The 19591-nt window shown below is 48.9% G+C and overlaps 1 protein-coding gene across 6 annotated transcripts in view; it reads right to left on the bottom strand.

The window, feature by feature from the left end:
* TMEM44 (transmembrane protein 44) overlaps positions 1–19591 on the bottom strand; it is a 45840-nt gene that overhangs the window by 21128 nt on the left and 5121 nt on the right. For 2 of the 6 annotated variants that reach the window (XM_081302924.1, XM_081302925.1), the window contains exons 1-8: positions 14916–15255; positions 12111–12237; positions 10594–10687; positions 9485–9651; positions 9164–9250; positions 6352–6522; positions 4960–5106; positions 2709–2813 (exon numbers count right to left, since the gene is read on the bottom strand). In XM_081302924.1, the coding sequence (XP_081159050.1) occupies positions 2709–2813; positions 4960–5106; positions 6352–6522; positions 9164–9250; positions 9485–9651; positions 10594–10687; positions 12111–12237; positions 14916–15058 (1041 nt within the window). In that variant the 5' untranslated portion in view covers positions 15059–15255. Of the gene's footprint in view, positions 1–2708; positions 2814–4959; positions 5107–6351; positions 6523–9163; positions 9251–9484; positions 9652–10593; positions 10688–12110; positions 12238–14915; positions 15256–15520; positions 15713–19591 lie in introns of those variants that run through there. The other 4 variants (XM_081302927.1, XM_081302926.1, XM_081302923.1 and 1 more) reach the window with 4 other exon arrangements.

The following is a 19591-nucleotide window of genomic DNA, read 5'->3' as shown; positions in this document are numbered from 1 at the left end:
CTCAAAACATCCCTTTACCCAGGAGCCATGACTCCCAGGTTACAGGCACTGGGAGCCATCAAGACAGGAGACAAAGTTCTCTCCCAGCAGGAGATGGCCAGCTCACAAAGGTAAGAGGCAGGGGGAAGAGCATTGCAGAGAACTTCCAGAGACAGCAAAGTGACAGGACAGAGCAGTGGAGGCTACTTCTGTCTCGGAGTTGGGGAAGGCCTGTGGGGAAGGTGACAAAGATCAGCAAGAGGCAGCCATGGTGGGCTGGTGTGTGCTCTGTGGTGGGGCACCCCATGCAGCACTGCTGGAGAGGAGTGAAGCAGGGAGAGAACAGGGGGAGCAAAGCGGGCGTGGCCTGGGCCTGGGGAGCCTGGGAGTTTCTGAAAGGAGTTTAGATTTTTGTCTGGCACAGTGGCGCACGCCTATAATCCCAGAGGCTCAGGAGGCTGAGGCAGGAGGATTGCAAGTTCAAAGCCAGCTCTTAGCAAGGCTCTAAGCAACTCAGTGAGACCCTGTCTTTAAATAAAATATAAAAAAGGACTGGGGATGTGGCTCAGTGGTTAAGTGCCCCTGGGGGTTCAATCCCTGGTACCAAAAAAAAAAAAGGAGTTTAGATTCTATTCTGCATGAAAAGGAAAGCCAGAGGAGTGTTTTAATCAAGGACAAGACAGTAATAGGTTTGTATAAGATGCTCTAGCTGCTGGTGCAGGTGGAGTAGTGATGCAGACTAGCTAGGAAGCTGCCGGCCTATTTTATTATTTCATTTCATCTCATTTTATTTTGTTTGTGCTGGGGATGGGACTCAGGGCCTTGCACCTGCTAGGCAAGCACTCTGCCTCAGAGCTATACCCTGAGCCCTCAAGATTTATTTTAAAGGAAGCATTTACAGGAGCCATAAATGGACTGTGGACATGGGGGTATAGCAAGGCCAAGGAAGGAACTTCTGGCTTGAGCCACTGCATGGACAAGGGTGTCATTTACCATGATGAGGAAAATGGGATTAAAGCCAGGAGAGGCAGGAAATCCAGAATTCTGTGTTGGAGGCAAACATGTGAGATGCTGTGTGGTGCCACCAAACAGGCATCTGGGCAGCTGGGACTGGAACTGAGTGGAGAAGAAAAGGACATAGATGCAAACCAGGGAAGCCAGCAAGAGCTGGGACTGTGGTCCTCAAGAGCACACCCACAGAAGGGGGCCCCCCACTCTAAAGCCAAGCGTGATGGGAGGAGCCAGCAGAAGCCATGGGGAAGGATTAGCTTATGAGCATGGTGGGAAAGCCAGGAACACGGGGACCACAGAAATCACAAGAGAAATGACTAGATTTAGCAACAGGAAGGTCACTAGTGACCTTGAAAAGAACAGTCTGATTGGAATAGTAGGACGATGGGGTGAACTTCTCCCCTCTTCCTCAACCCTCTTCCACCTGAGGACCTGGAGTGTGGGCCAGGACCCTGAGAGTCACCCAGAGCCCTCCTTCCCCTTGACCCCACATCCTTGGCCCCTCACACACTCCGCTTCCCAGCTCTTGATTCCACCTCTGCTTCTCCTGCTGCAGCCTTGGTGCAAGTCAAACCACCTCTTCCCAGGACTTAACACTGCCCTGGCTGACGGCCCTGCTTCTAGGAGGCTGAGGTACTCTCTCCTGCTCACCCAACAAGGCCCAGTGAGGCTCTGAAATGCACAACTGACCTGAGTCCAGCACTGAAGCCTCCCGGGTGGGGCTCCCACCACCCTCAGGGTGATCGTTAGCCTCCCTGGGTGGGGATCTGTACCTTTTTATCTCCCTTATTCTGGGAGGATAATAGAATAGGGCACCTCAAATATGCCTTGTTGGCATATGGATTACTTTGAGTTAAACACAAATGAAAACCAGCACAAGTGGAGAAGATATGCACCTAACTGCCTACAAGTAAAGAAGAGTTGTCCCTTGGTGTCGATGGGGAAGTGGTTCAGGACCCCTCAGATGCTCAATTCCTTTGGCTAAATGGCGTGGTATTTGCATATAACCGGTGCACCTCCTCCATATGCTCTACATCACCTCTTAGATACGCCTAATATCTAATTCAATGTAAATGCCATGGAAATGGTTACTATAGTATGTTCTCTAGGAGACAATGACAACTAAAAAAGACTACATTTTCAGTACGGAAATACATTTTTTTTTCAAATATCTTTGAAAAAGTGAATTGATCAAGGATGTAGAACCCATGGATATAAATGTTCCTTGTAAAGGAAATTTATTTTTACAAAGGAAACTTACATTTGTTCCCTGGGACAAGAGCCACTTCCAGAGACAACTCTCACCACTAGAGACTTGTTGCATTAACAAGACAACCCTTAATCACCATACACTTCCTCCCTCGTCTTTCCTAACTTGCTCCCCAATGCCAGAAGCCCCAAACCCCTTTTCCTGCCATAGTTTTTTTTCGTGAACTTCCGCATACAAGTAATTAAAGTGTGCTCTCTCTTACTCATTTCTGTCTTTTGTTGGTTTGATTCATAATCCTCAGCCATTATACCTAAGAGGGTAGAGGAAAAGCCTTTTTCCTCCACTCTGCTCCCCTCCAGCTGTCCCACCTGCAGCCTTGGAGAGATCCTTTTTCACATGGTTCCTATCAGCTAAAGTATCACCTCCTCCAGGAAGCCCTCCAGGAAGCCTTCCAGGACTAATTCCCACCCTTATGGACACTTAGCCATGGCCCAGGCTGGCCACTCACCTGCTGTATAGGCTCGATGGTCAGCTCCATGTAGTGACTGATCGTTGCCATCGATTTCAGTGACTTGCAGTGTGACAGGGTGGTGAGTGGCACCCAATCTGAAGTCTTTGATGTGGAGACAGGGAGAAAGAAATTTTAAAGTCAGAAGGTATTTTCTAGAAACGAGGTCCCATTTTATTTAAAAGAATGCCTAGGGCATTTTGTTTGTTTTTAAGGTACAATTTCATTTTTGGCTTCCTGTAAGATGTGCTCTCTACTGAGGTCACCCATGGGCCAGTGGTTCCTAAATTTTGCAGTGCAATGAAATCAGTTAGGGATCTTAAAAAGCAACACACTGGTGCTTTGTTGCCACCCAAGGACATACTGATGTAATTGGCATAGGATGGAACCCGGGGCTGGGAAACTTCCCAGGTGGTTCTAATGGGCTGCAGAATTTGTGATTCACTGCAGTGGTGTTAAATAATGCATTTGTAAACTGGGCACAGTGGTGCGTGCCTATGATCCCAGCTACTTGGGAAGCTGAGGCAGGAGGATCACAAGTTCCAGGTCAGCATCAATGACCTAGAAAGATATGATATCAACATAAAAAGTTAAAAGGGCTGGAACACAGCTCAATGACAGAGTATCCCCAGGTTCAATCCCCAGTATTGGAAATAAAAAAAAAAAATGCTTTTGTAAAGCACGGGTTCTCAATCTTTAGCATGAGCTTGTTAAAATACAGATTGCTGGACTCCACCAGAGCCCTAGAATTTTCATTCCTAACAGGTTAGCAGGTGAGACTGGTCCAGGGACCACACTTCAAGAATCACTGCTGCCAAGGATTGCTGCAAGATTCCAAAGGTTTCTACTTCTCTATTCAGAATACTCAGACATGCAGAACTTTACATCCTTGGCTTTCCTTTTGGGGTATGATTTCATACCCCATGCTGGAATAGAATGAAAGTAACTTCCCCTTAGGAGTTTTGTAAAGCCTAAAGAAAAGGCTTTTACTTTTGTCATATACACCATCATCTTCTAGCTATTAACTCAGATCACAATGGTAAGCCTGAAATACTCCAAGGAGCAGCTTTGCTTTTTACCTGTTCAAATACACCCACTGTCTACCTCCCTCTTCCTTCTTCCTTCCACAAAGGATGTTGGCTCACAGTCTCATTCCCATTCTCTCTAAAAGGAACTTAAGGTAGCTCAGGTAACAGGCAAAAATATTCCCCCCCCCAAAAAAAAATTAGTGAAAGAGGGAGCTGACTTATATTTAAGTCCTTACAAGTTTTCTTGTATTATGGGTTACTGTCTCAACTCTTTGGAATCAAGTTCTTTTGATGAAGACAAATTGCCTTAATTAGAATAAGTTCTGGCTATTTGTAGAGGTTAAATGATTGAATTGTTAAAAAAAGGAGGCAAAAGTCTGGGGCATGTGTGGAGCTCCTGCCTAGCATGTGTGAGGTCCTGGATTCAATCCTCAGCACCACCAAAAAAAAAAAAATGGCAGAAGGATCACAGTTCAAGGCTGAGGATGTGGCTCAGTGGTAGAGTGTTCCTGAGTTCAATCCCTAGTAACAAACACACGTGAAGGAAACAAACATATTGATCTCAGACATATTAAGTTACTAATGGTATAACAAAGTCATAAATGGTGGACATTATTGTAAATGAAACTTCTGAAGATCAGCTTTTTAGTAATATCAACTAAAGTGTAGTGTGGTAACAGAGCAGTGCTGATCACAAATAGCACGTGGGTCATTGTGGCTTAAGATACATTTCTAGAATCAGCACTGCACACAGATTCTCACAAAGTCCAGACCAAATGACTTGGTAAGGTGATGGGCTCTGGAACATTGTGTCACGTGGAGGTGATGATATGGGTGTCAAAGAGTCATGTGAAAGTGGGCAGACATATTTTTATAAGATATAAATGGAAATCAAAATTTGAAACTAATACATGGATATTATATATGGCGTAGTATGTGAGTTCATCTGTTATCAAGTAATGGAAGTGGATATTTGACTATTATACCTACGTTATTAAAAGTATATCACTGAATAAACTTGATAGACTTTTAAAACTGGGAAGATGGAGGATCCCATTGCATTCAAGGTCATTAGCTTTGGACAGAAACAGCAGCTTTTTAAGTGACCAGCTGGCCAACGGGGGAAGGACTTCCAGAGCTCCCAAGCCCAGCCCTCTGCGAGGCTCTCTGCCTCTCCAGCTAGCAAACACTTCTGTGGGGCCAGAGGTTTTCCCAGGAGAGACCTTGTCCTTGGTCCCGGCCTCCTGGTCCTCTCCCTCCTCCTCTGCACAGTTCAGAAGGGCCTGGGTGTCGGGGCTCTCTCTGGCTTCTGTGGAGAATCCTAAAGCTTGCCCCATCTTGCTCTTCATCACACACGAAAGGAAGATGATCTGAGATTTGGAAGTTAAGGGACAAGGAAGTGGAAAGCTTCCGGCCGCCCGGCACTGCCCCTTACACCACATGCACCCTCCCCAGCAGCCCCTGCTCCATCCTGCTCACCCTGGGCTCCTGTCCCTTCCTTTCCCAGAATTATCCTGCCTGTCTGTCCCCAGACGAGTGCTCATTTGAGAACAGGGTCAGGTGTCTCTCTGCACTCCTGCCCCTGGCAAATACTCATTAAACAAAAACATTTTGAAAAACATCTTTCCTGACTGGCTCTCAGTGACAGAACATAAAGTGGGTTGCAAGTGTCTCTTGAAAATTCATATCCATCTGGAGCTTAGAATATGACCTTAATTTGCAAGTAGGGTCTTTGCTGATTAAATCATTTAAGAGGAAGCCACAGTGGATTGGGGTGGGTCTTAACATCTAATGACCACAGTCCTTATAAGAAGAGAGGACACCAGAGATGCATGAAGAAATGAAGGCTATATGAAGATACAGGCAGAACCCAAGATGATGAGGCCACAAGCCAAGGGGCTACAGAAGCTGGGAGAGGCAAGGGAAGAGTTTCCCCAGAGCCTTCAACCTCAGGGCCCACCCTGCTGGGTTATTCACACTCCGTCACCAATGCAGGCCAGTCCCACTGCCCACGTCCCCAGCAAACCTGCAGTCCACTGCCCGAGTTTAGCTTGCCCTTGAAGCGCTCATGACAAGGTCACCTGGGTACCAGCACATCAGGCACACCTGGGAGAACCAGAAAGGTGCTCTGCAGTCACCAACAGATGCAGCATTTGTCAGCTTTGATCCTTGCTCCTGCACCACAGGCTCCAGCTCCAGAGAGCAGAGCAGAAAGGGAGCAACTCCCTGAGCAGGGCCTGCAGTGCTGGGAGAAAGGCTGGGATCAGGGCTCATGGGAGTGGAGAGAGTGGCACCAATCCAGGAGGAGATGCCCCCTGGGGAGCTGAACTGAGCCTGGCACCTGGGGCTTCTGACCTCAGGGCCAGGAGCCTGCCACTCCTCTTTGCTGTTTCAGAGAGCCCCAACCAGGAGATAAATTCTTGTTGTTTTAAAAAGGGGAAGCACCAAACCACAAATAATTGCATTTGTGTCTGCCTGTCCCAGGCTTCAAACCACCCCATCTCTCAAGAATTCTACCGACAAGAGGGAAGGAAGGAGTATGGGGATGAGAAACAGGCCTCCTCTGGCTGCAATCAGCTCCCCGCTCCCCGACCCATGGGGCCTAGGGTGGATACAGCAAGGTCCAGAGCAGCACGGCCAAGGGAGGTCAGGAACCAGGGTGTAGCCCGAAGCAGGTACTCGGGCTGCTGGTCATGGGCCACAATGGCTGAGGCGTAGAGGAGGCCCGCCAGGGCAGACAGCAGCCGTGTCCACAGGTGGATGTAGGAGAATGACTTCCCCTGACACTGGGCAGAGAGAGAGAGGAGGGGAGTGGCAGGGGAACCCCAGATCCTGAGGCCCAGGACCCTTGGTGGCACAGCAGGTGGCCTGGGGCAAGCCCTCCACCCCAGCCACTCTCCATGGGCCGTGCTGCCTCTGTTTGGCTTTCAGCTTTTGCTCAAGCTGCTTCCTTTGCCTCACAAACTCCTATGCATCCCTCAAAACCTGGCTTAAACTAAACTCTAGGAAACCTTCCCTGGGCCCTTCCACCAGAGGGGGAGCAAGTAACCCTCTCTTCTGGGCCCTGTCACACTAGACCCATCCCCTGGCAGAGTGCCTTTGCTGAGTATGACTTCACTCTTTACACATTCACAGAGCTCCGTGCTAGGTCCTTGCCATCTCAGTGCCCCAGCTCCTGAGGCTGGACTGCAGGACTTCCTGACTGCCAGCTAGGGTAGGTGTGAGACTGAGTTATAAAACACCACACCCACCCTTCTCCTGCTGGGACCCCCAACTTTGAACCAGGACAAATAGAAAAGGTCAGGAAAATGAGAGGTAGTAGCCAAGGGCACATTTCTGCAGAACAAGTAATGGAAACATATTGGTTCAAAAACAAGAAACATGCAATATTTATATGTTAGTAGACTTCACAAGTATTGAACCACCATATATCTATCTATATCTATCTATCTATCTAGATAATATATATGCATGTCCACAAAACTATTAATTGGATAAAATTACATATTTTAAATTACTTCTATTTATGAATATATAGTATTTTTACTAGATGACCACATTTAGAGGCATTGGGACTTGGCTAAGGAATGGGAAAAAATGCAGGGAAGAGCATGTTTGGGCCAATTTCCTCCCATTTTAGTTCTCAAAAAGAATCCTCATGAATGTGTCTGCATTTCATCTACTTTTGCTCTAGGGCCTGTTTCCAGCCACAATCCACTGGAGACTGGTGAATCAAGACAGCACAGTCAGATACAGAGTACCTGGCCAACAGGGGTGGGCCTGGCCCCTGCCCCAGAGGCTGAGGCCCTTTCCCATGGGCCTTCCCACCTCAGACAGGCAACAGGGCAGCTGGAGCTGGAGGCCTTGGGGTTCCCCAGCCTGAAGGCCCCACTGTGGCCCTAGGGAACACCACAGGCAGTCAGGGTGCTGTTCTGGCTCTGTCAAAGGTCTTCTGCAGTGGGGCTCCCCAGTCCCCAGGCCACCCTGAAGACCCACTAAGTGGACTAAGCCCAAGGCTCCCTGTTTCCCCTCTTAAGTCTGAAGCTGGGACACTTGCTGGTGAGGTCATACCCTGGGGTGTTTCTGGCCTTTAGCAAGGGATTAAACCTTCAGGCAAATGAGCACCAGTCCCCAGTCCCTACCCCCATCCTCCCTTCTGTTATTAAAACATGGTGCTTGGGCTGGGGTTGTGGCTCAGTGGTAGAGCACTTGTCTAGCATGTTTGAGGCTCTGAGTTTGTTCTCGGCACCACATATAAATAAATAAAGTCCACTGACAACTAAGAATATATTAACAAAACATGGTGCTTCTGGGCTTGTGATCCTTTTTAGGCCCCATGATGGGCCTCCTACATTCATGGAGTTAGCATTGGCGCTGTTCCTGAGACAGGAACACCTGTGACAGAGTCTGCCAAGAACACCTGGCAGAGCAGTTGTCACACCAGCTCTGGAGCTTGCCCTTCTCAGGCTCTGAGAATGGTGATGTTCCTGTACCTCTTCCTCTGCCCAACTATCCTTCCCTCACCTCTGCTGCCTCATATCCACTTTCCCCTCTGAACCCCCATGAGAGCTCTCTACTGCTCACAGCCTGGCAGCGGGGATGGTCTCCTCTTTGCATGCTAGAACTGCTTAGGAGCCTTCTCCCTCATCTTCCAAAATACCAAACTTTCTTTTCTACCTTTCTTAGAGCACTAAAATATCTTGTTGCACATTCTGTCCCTGATGAGACTACGGGCTCTCCAAGGACACCCCAACAGGACTGGCCAGCAGGGCTTCCTTCACCCCAGATACTTGCAAAACATCTGCTGATAAGATGCTCTGGGACTACAGAGCCCTAGGAGCTGAATGCACCTGACCTCTAGGTCCTTTGCACTTGAGAGGGACCCTTGTTTGTTCCAGCCCAGTGGCTTTTCCTGGTCTGCTTTTCCTTGGCTGTAAGAAATAGGAAACAGGCTGGTGTGATAGCATACGTCTATAATCCCAGTGACTTGAGAGCCTGCAGCAGGAGGACTGAAGTTCAAGGCCAGCCTGGGCAACTTAGTGAGACTCCTACTCAAAATAAAATAAAAAGGGCTGTGGATGTGGCTCAGTGGTAAAGTGCCTGCCTAGCTTGCCTAGCATGCATGAAGCCCTAGATTCATCTTCAGGACCATTAAAAAAAGAAGAAAGAGAAAGAAATGGGAAAGAACACAGTGGGCCTTCCATTAGAGCCCCAGACGGCCTCAGGACGCCCTGGCTCAGCTGCCCACTCCCTGTATACACACCCTCACTTCTGTCATTCGTTGTAGCTCTTCAGAGAAATGTAAGTGCATGTGTATCACATGCACAGTGACACCACAGCTCCAGGATGACCTGGAGCCTCCAGGATGCTCCCTGTGTCCTGGGACCTGCCACATGACCTATAGCCCCAGCCCCACCCCAGCCTCACGATTCTGGAGAGTGGGGGTATCCGAGAGGCCCAGGCGCCCAAGGCAGCAATGACACCCAGCAGGTAGCCGAGGACTTCGGTATTTTCCTGCAAGAATAGATGACATTCTCAGCACTCTATGGGATCATCCATGTATCCCAAGAAGCAGAAGAACCTGATGGGCACTTTTCTGCTTTTAGAAGTTTCCTTCCCAAAATGGCAAGGGCTTACTGGCCCCCAGCCCCACTCCCAACGCACCCAGGGCATTCAGCAAGCAGAGACCCCAAGGAGGGAGGCAACCCCGCTCTACCCTGTGTGCTCACTGAGGGGGCTCAGCCTCACCTGCAGCAGGCTTCCCAGCAGCCTCCGCTGGGGCCCCCGGACTAGAGCTGAAGCCTTTGGAACAGCAGCCCAGAGAGCCCAGCCTGGGCCCAGGCTCAGTGGCAGAGCCAGGGCAAATATGCCAGCTCTGAGCCGCTTCCTCCTCTTCCTCTTTCTGGTGTGTCGGCCTGCAAGAGACACCAAAATCCCATGTGTCTTCTGGAACCTAGAACTTGCCAGCTTGCTGCATGGGAAGAGCTGGCATGTTGTGCTGCAGCTGGATCCTTCCCACCTCAAGTCCCTGGGGTTAGGCCACCTCTTTGAAATGCCTTCCCTCTTCCCCTAACAATTGGTGCCCTTCACTTCAAGGATGGACGCCATGCCCTGGCCATTTCCATAATCTGCACAGAGCAGAACTGGGCCAAGTTTCATGAATGCACCCATGAGTGAACAGTCTATACCAGGCTCGTGCTTGATAAGCAGGACAAACAGCAACAAGAAAAGTCTTTGACAGTTTTCTCGAGATCTAAGACACACACTCCTCTGAGCATCTAAGAACACTTCTCTGGGCAGCATGGAGCATCTGGGGGCACCGCATATCCCTCACTGGATCAAGCAAACCCTCTTTTGAACAAGGACCCCAGCACACGGCTGTCCCTTCTCAGGAACACTCAGTCTCACATACTCAGGGCTCCTTGTCCATCTCAGTCACTTCCAGGCCCTGTTCTGCCAGGGCTGGTCCAAACTTTTTCTGGTATCCATTTACAGAAGTTTGGGGGCTTTGCTTGGCCACCCAGACTTATGTGCTGTTCATCCCTGCTCCCAGCCCTGGCCCAGGCTGTTCTGTTCACCTGACTGCCCCTTCCTGGGCTCCCAGTTCCGTATTGAGTGCTTCCCTGATACCCGCAATCCATTCCCTCTGGTTGCCCACAGTGTGCACACACCTCCAAGCCGACACTAGTGATTAGTGACTAGCTTAGGGCCCTGGCTGTCTCATCTGGCAGATGTCAAGGACCTCATTCATTTGTGCCTGCCTGGGGCCCAGTTCAACTTGTGATAAGCAGCAGGCACCAAGCCAACTGATGAATGAATGTTTGAATGAAGACAGGAGCACACGGCCACACGCTCACCCGAATGAGACTTGAATTTGGATCCACAGACTGGGAAGAGGACGAACATGAAGTTGGCTAAGTCAATAGTCGCTAGGTAGGCACCACTGAAAACCTGGGGGCAGAAGGAAACCCAGTCTTGGTATTTGAGCATCTTTTCCCAGCAATTATGGTGACTATCAGCCCAAGATCCCCTGACCCTGTATAATCAGTCCAGTGATCCCTCCCACTCACATTTGAGCACATGGGGCGTGCTCCAACAACTGACCCCAAGTTACACAGATGCCCACTGGTGGAGATGGGACAAGAACCCAGCCCTTTGTTTCCCTCCGCACACGTTCCATGGCTGTCTAACTATGGCCCAACCACTGAATCTCCCTGAACCTCAGTTTTCCCACCTGTGAAACAGGCATAACAGAGCCTCCCCAAAACCTGTTGAGAAGATTTCTTGAGATAATTGGTGGAAAGTGCTTAGAACAGCGCCTGGAGAGAGTAAAGGACCTACGGAGGCACCAGTGACTATGACAGTTCACTTAGATTAGAAGCCCGCGTGGTGGAGTTGGAATCCTGACACTACTTATTGGCTGGTGACCTTTCACAAATTATTTAACGTCTTGATGCCTCCGTTTCCACCTATATAGAAGGGGGAGATGAGCACATGCCAGAGGAGAATCTGAGGATTAAATAGGTAATATATGGAAGGATATAGTTAAGTATCTAGTCAACATTAGTTATTATCATCGGACTTGAGTGGGGCCTCATTCTATGGGAATGAGCACCCATAAAAAAAGGGGTTTTGCTTCTGAGAGAACACTGCTCAAAGCAAGGCCTAGAAGTCTCGCAACCTGTGTCCTGACCACTAGGTCATCTCCTTTACTTCCACTTTGGTGGGCACAAGGCCCATGAGGTCCCTGCAGGGGGACCCTGCAAGTCTTCCTTAGAAGATATTTGCAGATAGGATGTTTCTACAGAGGTTTGTGTGAGGGCCTGACTTTTGGGAAACTAGAGATGGCTTCTCACTTGCTCCACAGCCCACATCAGCACCTGGGAAAGGATTCAGCTGCCCTTGAGTCAGCTGGGGCTGGGCTCAGAGCTTTAAAAACCGTAACAACCATAATAACTATTTATTGAGCATCTACTATAAGCTTTCTGAAGTGGTGGGTATGACGGTAAAGAACTCCTTGCCTTGTGAAGCTGATTTTCTGGTGGGGCTAATGGACAATGAGCAATAAGGGTAAGTACGTGGTAAATGAGGGGTTAAGCTGTGGAAAAAAATAGCACAGGATGAGGGGCCCTGAACTGCTGGAGGAAGAGGTGGGTTATGATTCTACACAGGGGTTGGGGGGCTTATTTTGAAGTTGACTTTGAGCAAACACTTGAAGGAAGTCAGTGATGAGCCATGTGGGCATCAGGAAGAAGAGCATTTGACGGGGGCTAGAAGGAACAGAAGGATACAGGCCCTGAGGGGGGAACTGCCTTGCGGTGGAAGGAAGAAAACAGAAGCCACTGTGGCTGCCTCCACGTGGGGCCCAACATACCTGGATTGTGAGCTGTCTGGCCAGAATCGCCCCAATGGTGTCACACAGGCTGGTCAGGAGGCAGCAGGCAGCGCACAGTGGGGACTGACCCTGCCCATGTTTCTTTGTACATCTCAGGTAAAGAAGCCTGGAGTGACGGGTATGCACAGAACACAGGAGCAGTGAGTCTCAGTAGATGTCTAAAAAGGGCAATGTGACTCTGTGTCTCTATGAAGCACTTTCTCCCCTAGGTATGTAGCAGGCGTTTATGGACTGAGTTTACAGATGGGGAAGAAAAGATCAGAAGAACACTGAGCCTCTGGTCAAGAAGCCCAGGCCAGGACTGGGGAGCAGCTCCGTGGCAGAGCACTTGCCTCACATGCTCGAGGGCCTGGTACCAGAGCTCACCCACATGGAGACACCACCTCCTTCTAATGAAGAGGGTGACTTTCCTCCTCCAAACCACGTCAAATCCATGTAATGAGCCACTTCACCCTGACAAGCTGGCTCTTGGGTTTTACTTTCTAAATGGGAAGCAAGAGGGTTATAAAAGTCACCCAAGCACTGCTCTAACTGCAGAGCTAACTGCATAAATTAAAAAGATAACTTGGCCAGGTGCAGGGGCGCATGATTGTAATCTCAGCAATTCAAGAGGCAGAAGCAGGAGGATCACAAGTTCGAGGTCAGCCTCAGCAATTTAGCAAGGTTCTGTCTCAAAATAATACTTAAAACAGGCTGGGGAGGTAGCTAGGTGCCAAACCTATGCAAATACCTGATTCAATACTCAGTATGTGCCCAACATTTGCAGATACCTGGGTTCAATATCGCCAAGAAAAAAAAAAGAAAGAAAAAGATTCTTTGGAATCAAAATGAAATTCCGATCCATCCCTGCCATTGGGTGGCTAGTCTTGGCTGGCTTCTGTCCAACCTGAGCATGTTCTTTACCCAGCACTTTGGGCTGCCCTCCCTCCACCTAGATCCTCAGCTGCTACCAGCTTCTCTGCCTAAGGCTCTCTTCCAGTCCCCCACATGCCCAGGAACACAACCAGAAGGGCAGGACAGGATGGAAGGGCCCAGTGGTCTCTCTGGCAGCATTACTGACTGGGTGTCTGACATGATTTGTTCTAGATGTCTCCTTGTTACATTTCTAGGGAAAACCGAGGCTTGACAACAGCTCTGGGTTCACTTCCTTTAACCAGAAGGTGATACTCACTCCCTACTGTGAGGTTCTGAGCCTCAGCCCTTGGGAATGATAGATGGGGATGGAAGGCTGTTGGGTTCCTAAACATTTCCTGACCCACCAGCCCAAGCCCAAAGCTCATAGTGGTAACATCCACCCTTAACCTGGGCTCTGGGATTCTGAAATCAATTCAAGGCCAAGGAGTTAGGACTTTCAAATTAGGGACTCTCAGAGTTGGAGCCAAATGAGAAACAATTTACTTCAACCCTCCATTTGAGAGAGGAGCAAAGTGAGGCCTATGCTGACAAGGCAGGCTGACGGCAGGCCTTCAGGCTTCCTGTGTAAAGGCCTTGCTCTGTACCCTGTTGCTCTCAGCCATTCTCCAGCTTCAGGCGCCAGAGATCCGTGACCAGGCCACACACCACATGGCCACACACATTACCCTAAGACAGCTGGAGGTTCGGGTTGGCGGGGTCCCGAGAACAGACAGGTTCAGCTCCAGGCAGGGTGAGAATGCAGAGGCCCTATTCTCAGACTGGCCAGCTGGACATTCTCAAGGGAGTTCCTTAACCTCTCCAAGCCTTGGCCTCCATGTGGGTAAAATGCCTAACAGCGCTGACCTCGGAGGGTGACTGCGAGGAGCAAAGGTAATCATGAAGCAGGGTCTCCTGAGTTCCCATTCTCTGATCCACAGTTCAGTCCTCACAAGTCTGCCCTTTGTAATAGGAGCTGGTGCTTTGTTCTCTCAGAAACTCAAGTTCCTCCTCTGTAAGTGCAGTCACAGTGCCTACCTCATGGGGTGTGGCAGGGACAGGGTGAGTGAATGGTACAGCATTAAGCCCACAGTCTTTTATTTTGTTCCAGTCACTGGGAGCATTATCAAGTGCCTGAGAGCAGTTCTAGGGTGAGCTGGTTCCATTCACTCCTGGAGATTGCTGGTCCATTCTCCCCTACCAGGGAATACTTGGCAGCACTATGCCTCTGGATTTCTTTGCCCAGTACAGAGTGGCTAAAGATTTGGAGGCTTCACCCTTAGAATCCAGGCTACTCTGACCATTGGCCAAAACACTAAAGGTGCTACACAGACAAAGGCAAAAACTGTAGCCAGAGTCTGGTCATCGCCATCTCCATTGCACAGCAGCTAGGAGAGCTCTGGGTAAACTGTGGCCAGAAACATCAAAGGACCTGCCAAGGCCCCCAAAGGTTGGTGGCAGAGCTGGAGTGATAATGGTGTTTAATGAGCACGTACTAAGTGTTTTCCCTGTACTGCCTCCTTTCATCCTCCCATCCGTCTTATGATGAATTATTGCCATTCACAAGAGGCCCAAAGTCTATAACTCCATCAGCTCACGCTGTGAGTCAGTTTTAAGAGCTGACAATAGAACCCAGTCGGGGCCCCATTCACTGCACCACCCAGCCTCCTGCTGGCTCACAGCCCAGGTTCCGTGTGCGTGGAATCCGGAAAGAAGTATCCGACTTCAGTTCGTAGACAAATGTTAGATTTGATCCCGGATTTGTGCTGCCTCCTCCGCCCGCCCCCCTTTAATACTCCTTCCTGTGGGTTTCCAAGAGGGACTAGCAGGAAGGTAACGCCAATCCCCCCACTACAGACCGCCACCCCCTCGCGCGGGTCCCAGCCCCATTACAGCGCGTGGGCGGCGATCCAGCAGGAGGAGGCGCAGATCCACAGGCCAAAGGAGATGCAGACGCGGTGGCGGGCGAAGCAGTGGTCCAGGTAGTCCCAGTCCCAGAGCGCAGGCGAGGGCGCGGGGCTGGGCGCCTCCCCCATGGCACCGCTCGGCGCGCACCGCCCGTCCGGAGCTCCAGCCTCCTCCGCTGCGGGCAGCCCGGGAGCCACCCGCGCACCCTTCTCCAGGCTCCCCTCGGCCGCCGCGGCAGAGGTGGGCGCGCCCCGCTCCGCGCTCCCGGGCGCGCGCGGCCACGGCGACACCCGGGGAAAGTTTCCGGGACCGCACGGCTCCCCACCCTCGCGTTATTGTCGGGGGTCGGCGGGGTGCAGGCCGCCCCCCAGCGGCGGGAGCCGGAGCAGCCTCCGCACAAAGGCTGTGGTCCCCGCCCCCGCCACTTCGCGGTGGCGCCGGAGCCCCGCACTCTTCGCCGCCACCCAGCCCGAGTCCTGCAGCCGGACGGGACCGGCAGGCGGGCTGAGGGCGGGCCGAGCTTCGGCAGGGTGTCTTAACGCACCTCGTCCCTTCACTAATTCACATTTTCTGAACCAAACAATACACACCCTTGTCCTGGAGAAGCGCTTGGGAGCTGGCAACCCGAGGTGAGCGGGCCTTGGTCCCCGTTGTTAAAAGGGTGTAATACAAAGAGTGGGTGGGAAACGGGAAGAAAGAGCAAACGCACCGGGATTTTTCCGCCCGACATCCTCCTCTCAGCTCTTTCCGCAGCTGTCAACTTCACCTTTGCCCGCTTCCAGTCGCCCGCCCCAAGGGACATCACCCAGACCACAGCCTAGGAGCGGAGTCTCTTTGGAATCTGCCCCTTCCCATAGTCACACTGCTGCACGAAAAACAAAGGCTGTTTTTCTTGGAAAACACATTGCTATAATTTTTAAATTTCCTTATTGATTTTAGTAAGTTTGCTTAAAGCAGGACGTGACTATCATTTCATTTTAAAAAATGACAGCTTTATATGCACCATAGTTCATATACCATAAACTTTACTTTTTAAAAATGTACTATTCATTGGTTTTTAGTATATCCAGAGTCGGGCAATCAACACCACTAACTAGTTTTAGAACATTTTAATTACTCCTTCCTAACACCTACCTAGAAGTACTCTCCATTTATCCTCAACACTCCTACTTTAGGGATCATAAACCTGTTTCTTAACAATTCTGGACATTCCATATGACTGCAATCATTCAGTGTTGACCTATTTGGGACCAGCTTCTTTCACTTAGCATGTTTCTGAGTTTTATCAATGTTGTAATATGTATTAGCCACATTCCTTGTTGTGGACTAAATAGTAATTAATACATTGTATAGATATATCACATTTTATTTATCCATGCATCAGTTGATGGGCTTTTTTTTCTGGAAATTATGGAGATTATGAACAATGCTGCTATGAACTTTTGTGTAGGATTTTTTGTGGGACATATGTTTTCATTTCTACTTGGGTATATATCTAGGAGTGCAATTACTGGATCATATGGTAAGTTTATGTTAAATGTTTTGAGAAACAATGTTTTCCAAAGTGGCTACACTACTTTGTTGGTCCATTCATTTTTTTAAAAGTTATGATCACTCATAGGAGAAATGAAACACTATGTGGTGTCTTAGGCATTGCTGGGGTCTGAATATTTGCATCTCCTTAAATTCCATATATTGAAACCTAATCATCAATTGGATAGGAGGTGGCACCCTTAGGAGGTGATTGGATCATGAGAGCAGACACAGCTAGAAGTCACCATTTATGATCCAGAAAGCATGCTCTTATTGGATAGCAACTCTGCTGGTGCCTTGATCTTGAACTTTCTAATCTCAACAACTGTGAGAATTAAATTTATGCTGTTTATAAACCACACAGCCTAGGGTATTTTGCTATAGCAGCCAGAATGGACTAAAACAGGTATTGTGCTAGGAGCTTGGGACATATTGTTGAGAAAAACAGTGGTTCCCTACCTTCATGAAGCTTACAGTCCAGCAGCAGAGAGATGTTCAACATGTGAAATATGTTATTAACCAAATGGGACCAAAATGATAATAATAAAATGATTAAAATGAAGTTATATAAAATGAATACCAGTGGAGGCATGATGAAATTAAATTAATAGGAAGAAAATGCATAACTCAAGTTTCTCACAGTCTGGGCAAAACTTTAAAATTGCTTTATTTTTGTCCCTGCCAGCCTGGACCAGGTTTATACACCTAAGCAGTGTGGTGACTCCTTTGAGAATCTGAAGAAAACCTCATCCTTGAAAAATTTCTCAATCTTTAGCAATGTGGGGACCCCTCTGAAATTCAACTCTGGGTTCTATGGAGGAAAGAAGTCCAGCCTAAGTTCCTCTAGTTGAAGGGTTTAAGTTCTTCCCTATGAGTCTCTGCCTGGGCAGTTGGGCGGTGTGGTGCATAGGTTGTCTATCAGAATCACTCTGCCTGCCTGTCAATAAAGCAGACCTATTATCCAACTTTCTGGGTGTGTATCCTTAGAATAAGCATGGCTTCCTGAGGCTTCTGTAATAAATTACCAGAAATAATGTGGTTTCAAGAAACGGAAATGGATTCTTTCCCAGAATGGAGGCCAGAAATGGGAAATCAGTTTCATTGTCCTAAAGTCAAGATGTGGGCAGAGCTGCACTCCCTCTAGGGGGACAGGGGGAGAATCTCTTCCTTTCTTCTTTTCTGCAGCTTCTGGTGACTGCCTGGCCTCGACTGCATCCCTCTGATCCTTCTCTGCCTTTGTGGTCACATTGCCTTCTCCTTTGTGTCTGTCAAATCTCCCTCTGTTGTGATACTTGTAATTGCATCTATGTCTACTCAAGTAATCCACAGTAATCTCTCCATCTTGAGTTCCCTAACTTGATCACAATTGCAAAGATCCTTTTGCCAGCTTTATATGCACCATAGTTCATATACCATAAACTTTACTTTTTAAAAGTGTACTATTCATTGGTTTTTAGTATATGCTCCCTTTACATACATTTAGTAAATGCTCCCTTTACAGGTTGTAGGGACTAGGATCTGAGCCTCCTACTCTGTGTTTCTCCACTGTGTTTCCTGGGAGTCTTGTGGGAAACACTGGTTTATGGAGATGGCCATCAGAGGGAAGCTGCTTCTAGTCATTGGCCCTGGTGGCTCACAGAAAGACTTATGGGAAGAGTGTGGGCTGTTGGGGCCTGCACAAGGTAGACTGCAATACCGCACCCCCCCGCCCCGCCTCCTTGCAGCTGTGACTTAGGGCAGAGCATTGGTCCTCTCTACACTTGTGTGTGTTCCTACCTAGAAAAGGAAGGTTATGGGACCCACCTTAGTGTTGCAGTGATTCTTAGAAATCCTGTAGGTCAAGAAAGGCACATGTCAATAGCAAAAGTTACGACTGTCATTCTCTTGCCTAGGAGGTGCCTCAGGTCCACCAAAAAAGAAAAGTAAATAAGAAAGAAAAAGTCCAAAGAGCATGAAGGTGTGAAGAGGAAGCTCAGCCAATGATGGGGAGACTTATGGCTCAGCTCTTGCTTCTCTTTCCTACCTGCCTCCTGGGGGGTCTCCTGGGTCTTCTGGCTGTACATACTCTGCCTGTGCCTCCCAAATACGTATCTCCAGTCAGACCTCCTACCCCAGTTTTTTTTTTTAATTAAGGTACATATATAGGAAAATGATTACTATAAGAGGAACACAGTCGTCTCACATAGTCACCTACTCCCCCCATCTCACCCCCAATAAGAGCAGCTACAATCCATTCTTTTAGTCAAAGTCCTAAATACATTAGGTCTCCCCCTTGTTCATCCTACATATTTGCTACTTTGTAGTGTCTGATTTACATCTTTCCATTTCCTTACACCCCAACCCTGGTGACCACTGTTTTATTCTTAATATTTTGAACTCATTTTTAAACACATTTCATGTATTAGAGCATGCAATGTTTTTCTTTCTGTGGCTGGCTTATTTCCACTTGGTACAACGTCCTCTAAGTCCATCCATGTTGTGGCAAATGGCAGAACCTCCTCTGCCGCAGTCTTGGCTGGGCACAGAATCACGAGCCACCACACAGCTTTGTAGATTCAAACAGCAATTCTTTATTCCCGAACTCACACCGGCCTCCACACACGTTCTGGGGCAATCCCAGTTCTGCTGCCACCCAATTCACCTACTCCACGAGGCTTTTTTCCCAAAATGCTCTCTGAATCTCACGAGAACTCAACGGGAGCTCAGGCAGCAGGAACGCCCTAATTCCAGCAGCAATAATCCTCAACATCGAACTTCCCTAAAACCCAAGGTCTTAAACTGGGGACGCCCTAAACCCAAGGAGCGCGATACTTCCTCAAACTGCAGGACACACCCTAATCCTGGATCCTCCCTGGTCGTTGAGCAGGGTCACCTTTCTCAAACACACATGCAAGGTCAACAGCGAAATTAACATGGGGTACGCTGGCAAGGAAATTTCGATGCGTCATTCCTACTTGGTAATGGCCCTCAGCACTCCTCCTTTTAAAAGGCTGAATACTATTCCATTGTGTATGCAGTGCACATGCCCCACAGTTTCTTTATCCATTCGTCCACTTAGATTGTCTCCACATCTTGGCGACTGTGAATACTGTTGCAGTGAACATGGGAGGGGAGAGGACTTCATGAGG

This window comes from Spermophilus citellus (assembly GCF_964194105.1).
Source record: "Spermophilus citellus genome assembly, chromosome: 7".
Lineage (NCBI taxonomy): Eukaryota > Metazoa > Chordata > Mammalia > Rodentia > Sciuridae > Spermophilus > Spermophilus citellus.
Note: the sequence above shows the minus strand (reverse complement) of the source record. Positions and strands in the feature narration are given on the sequence as shown.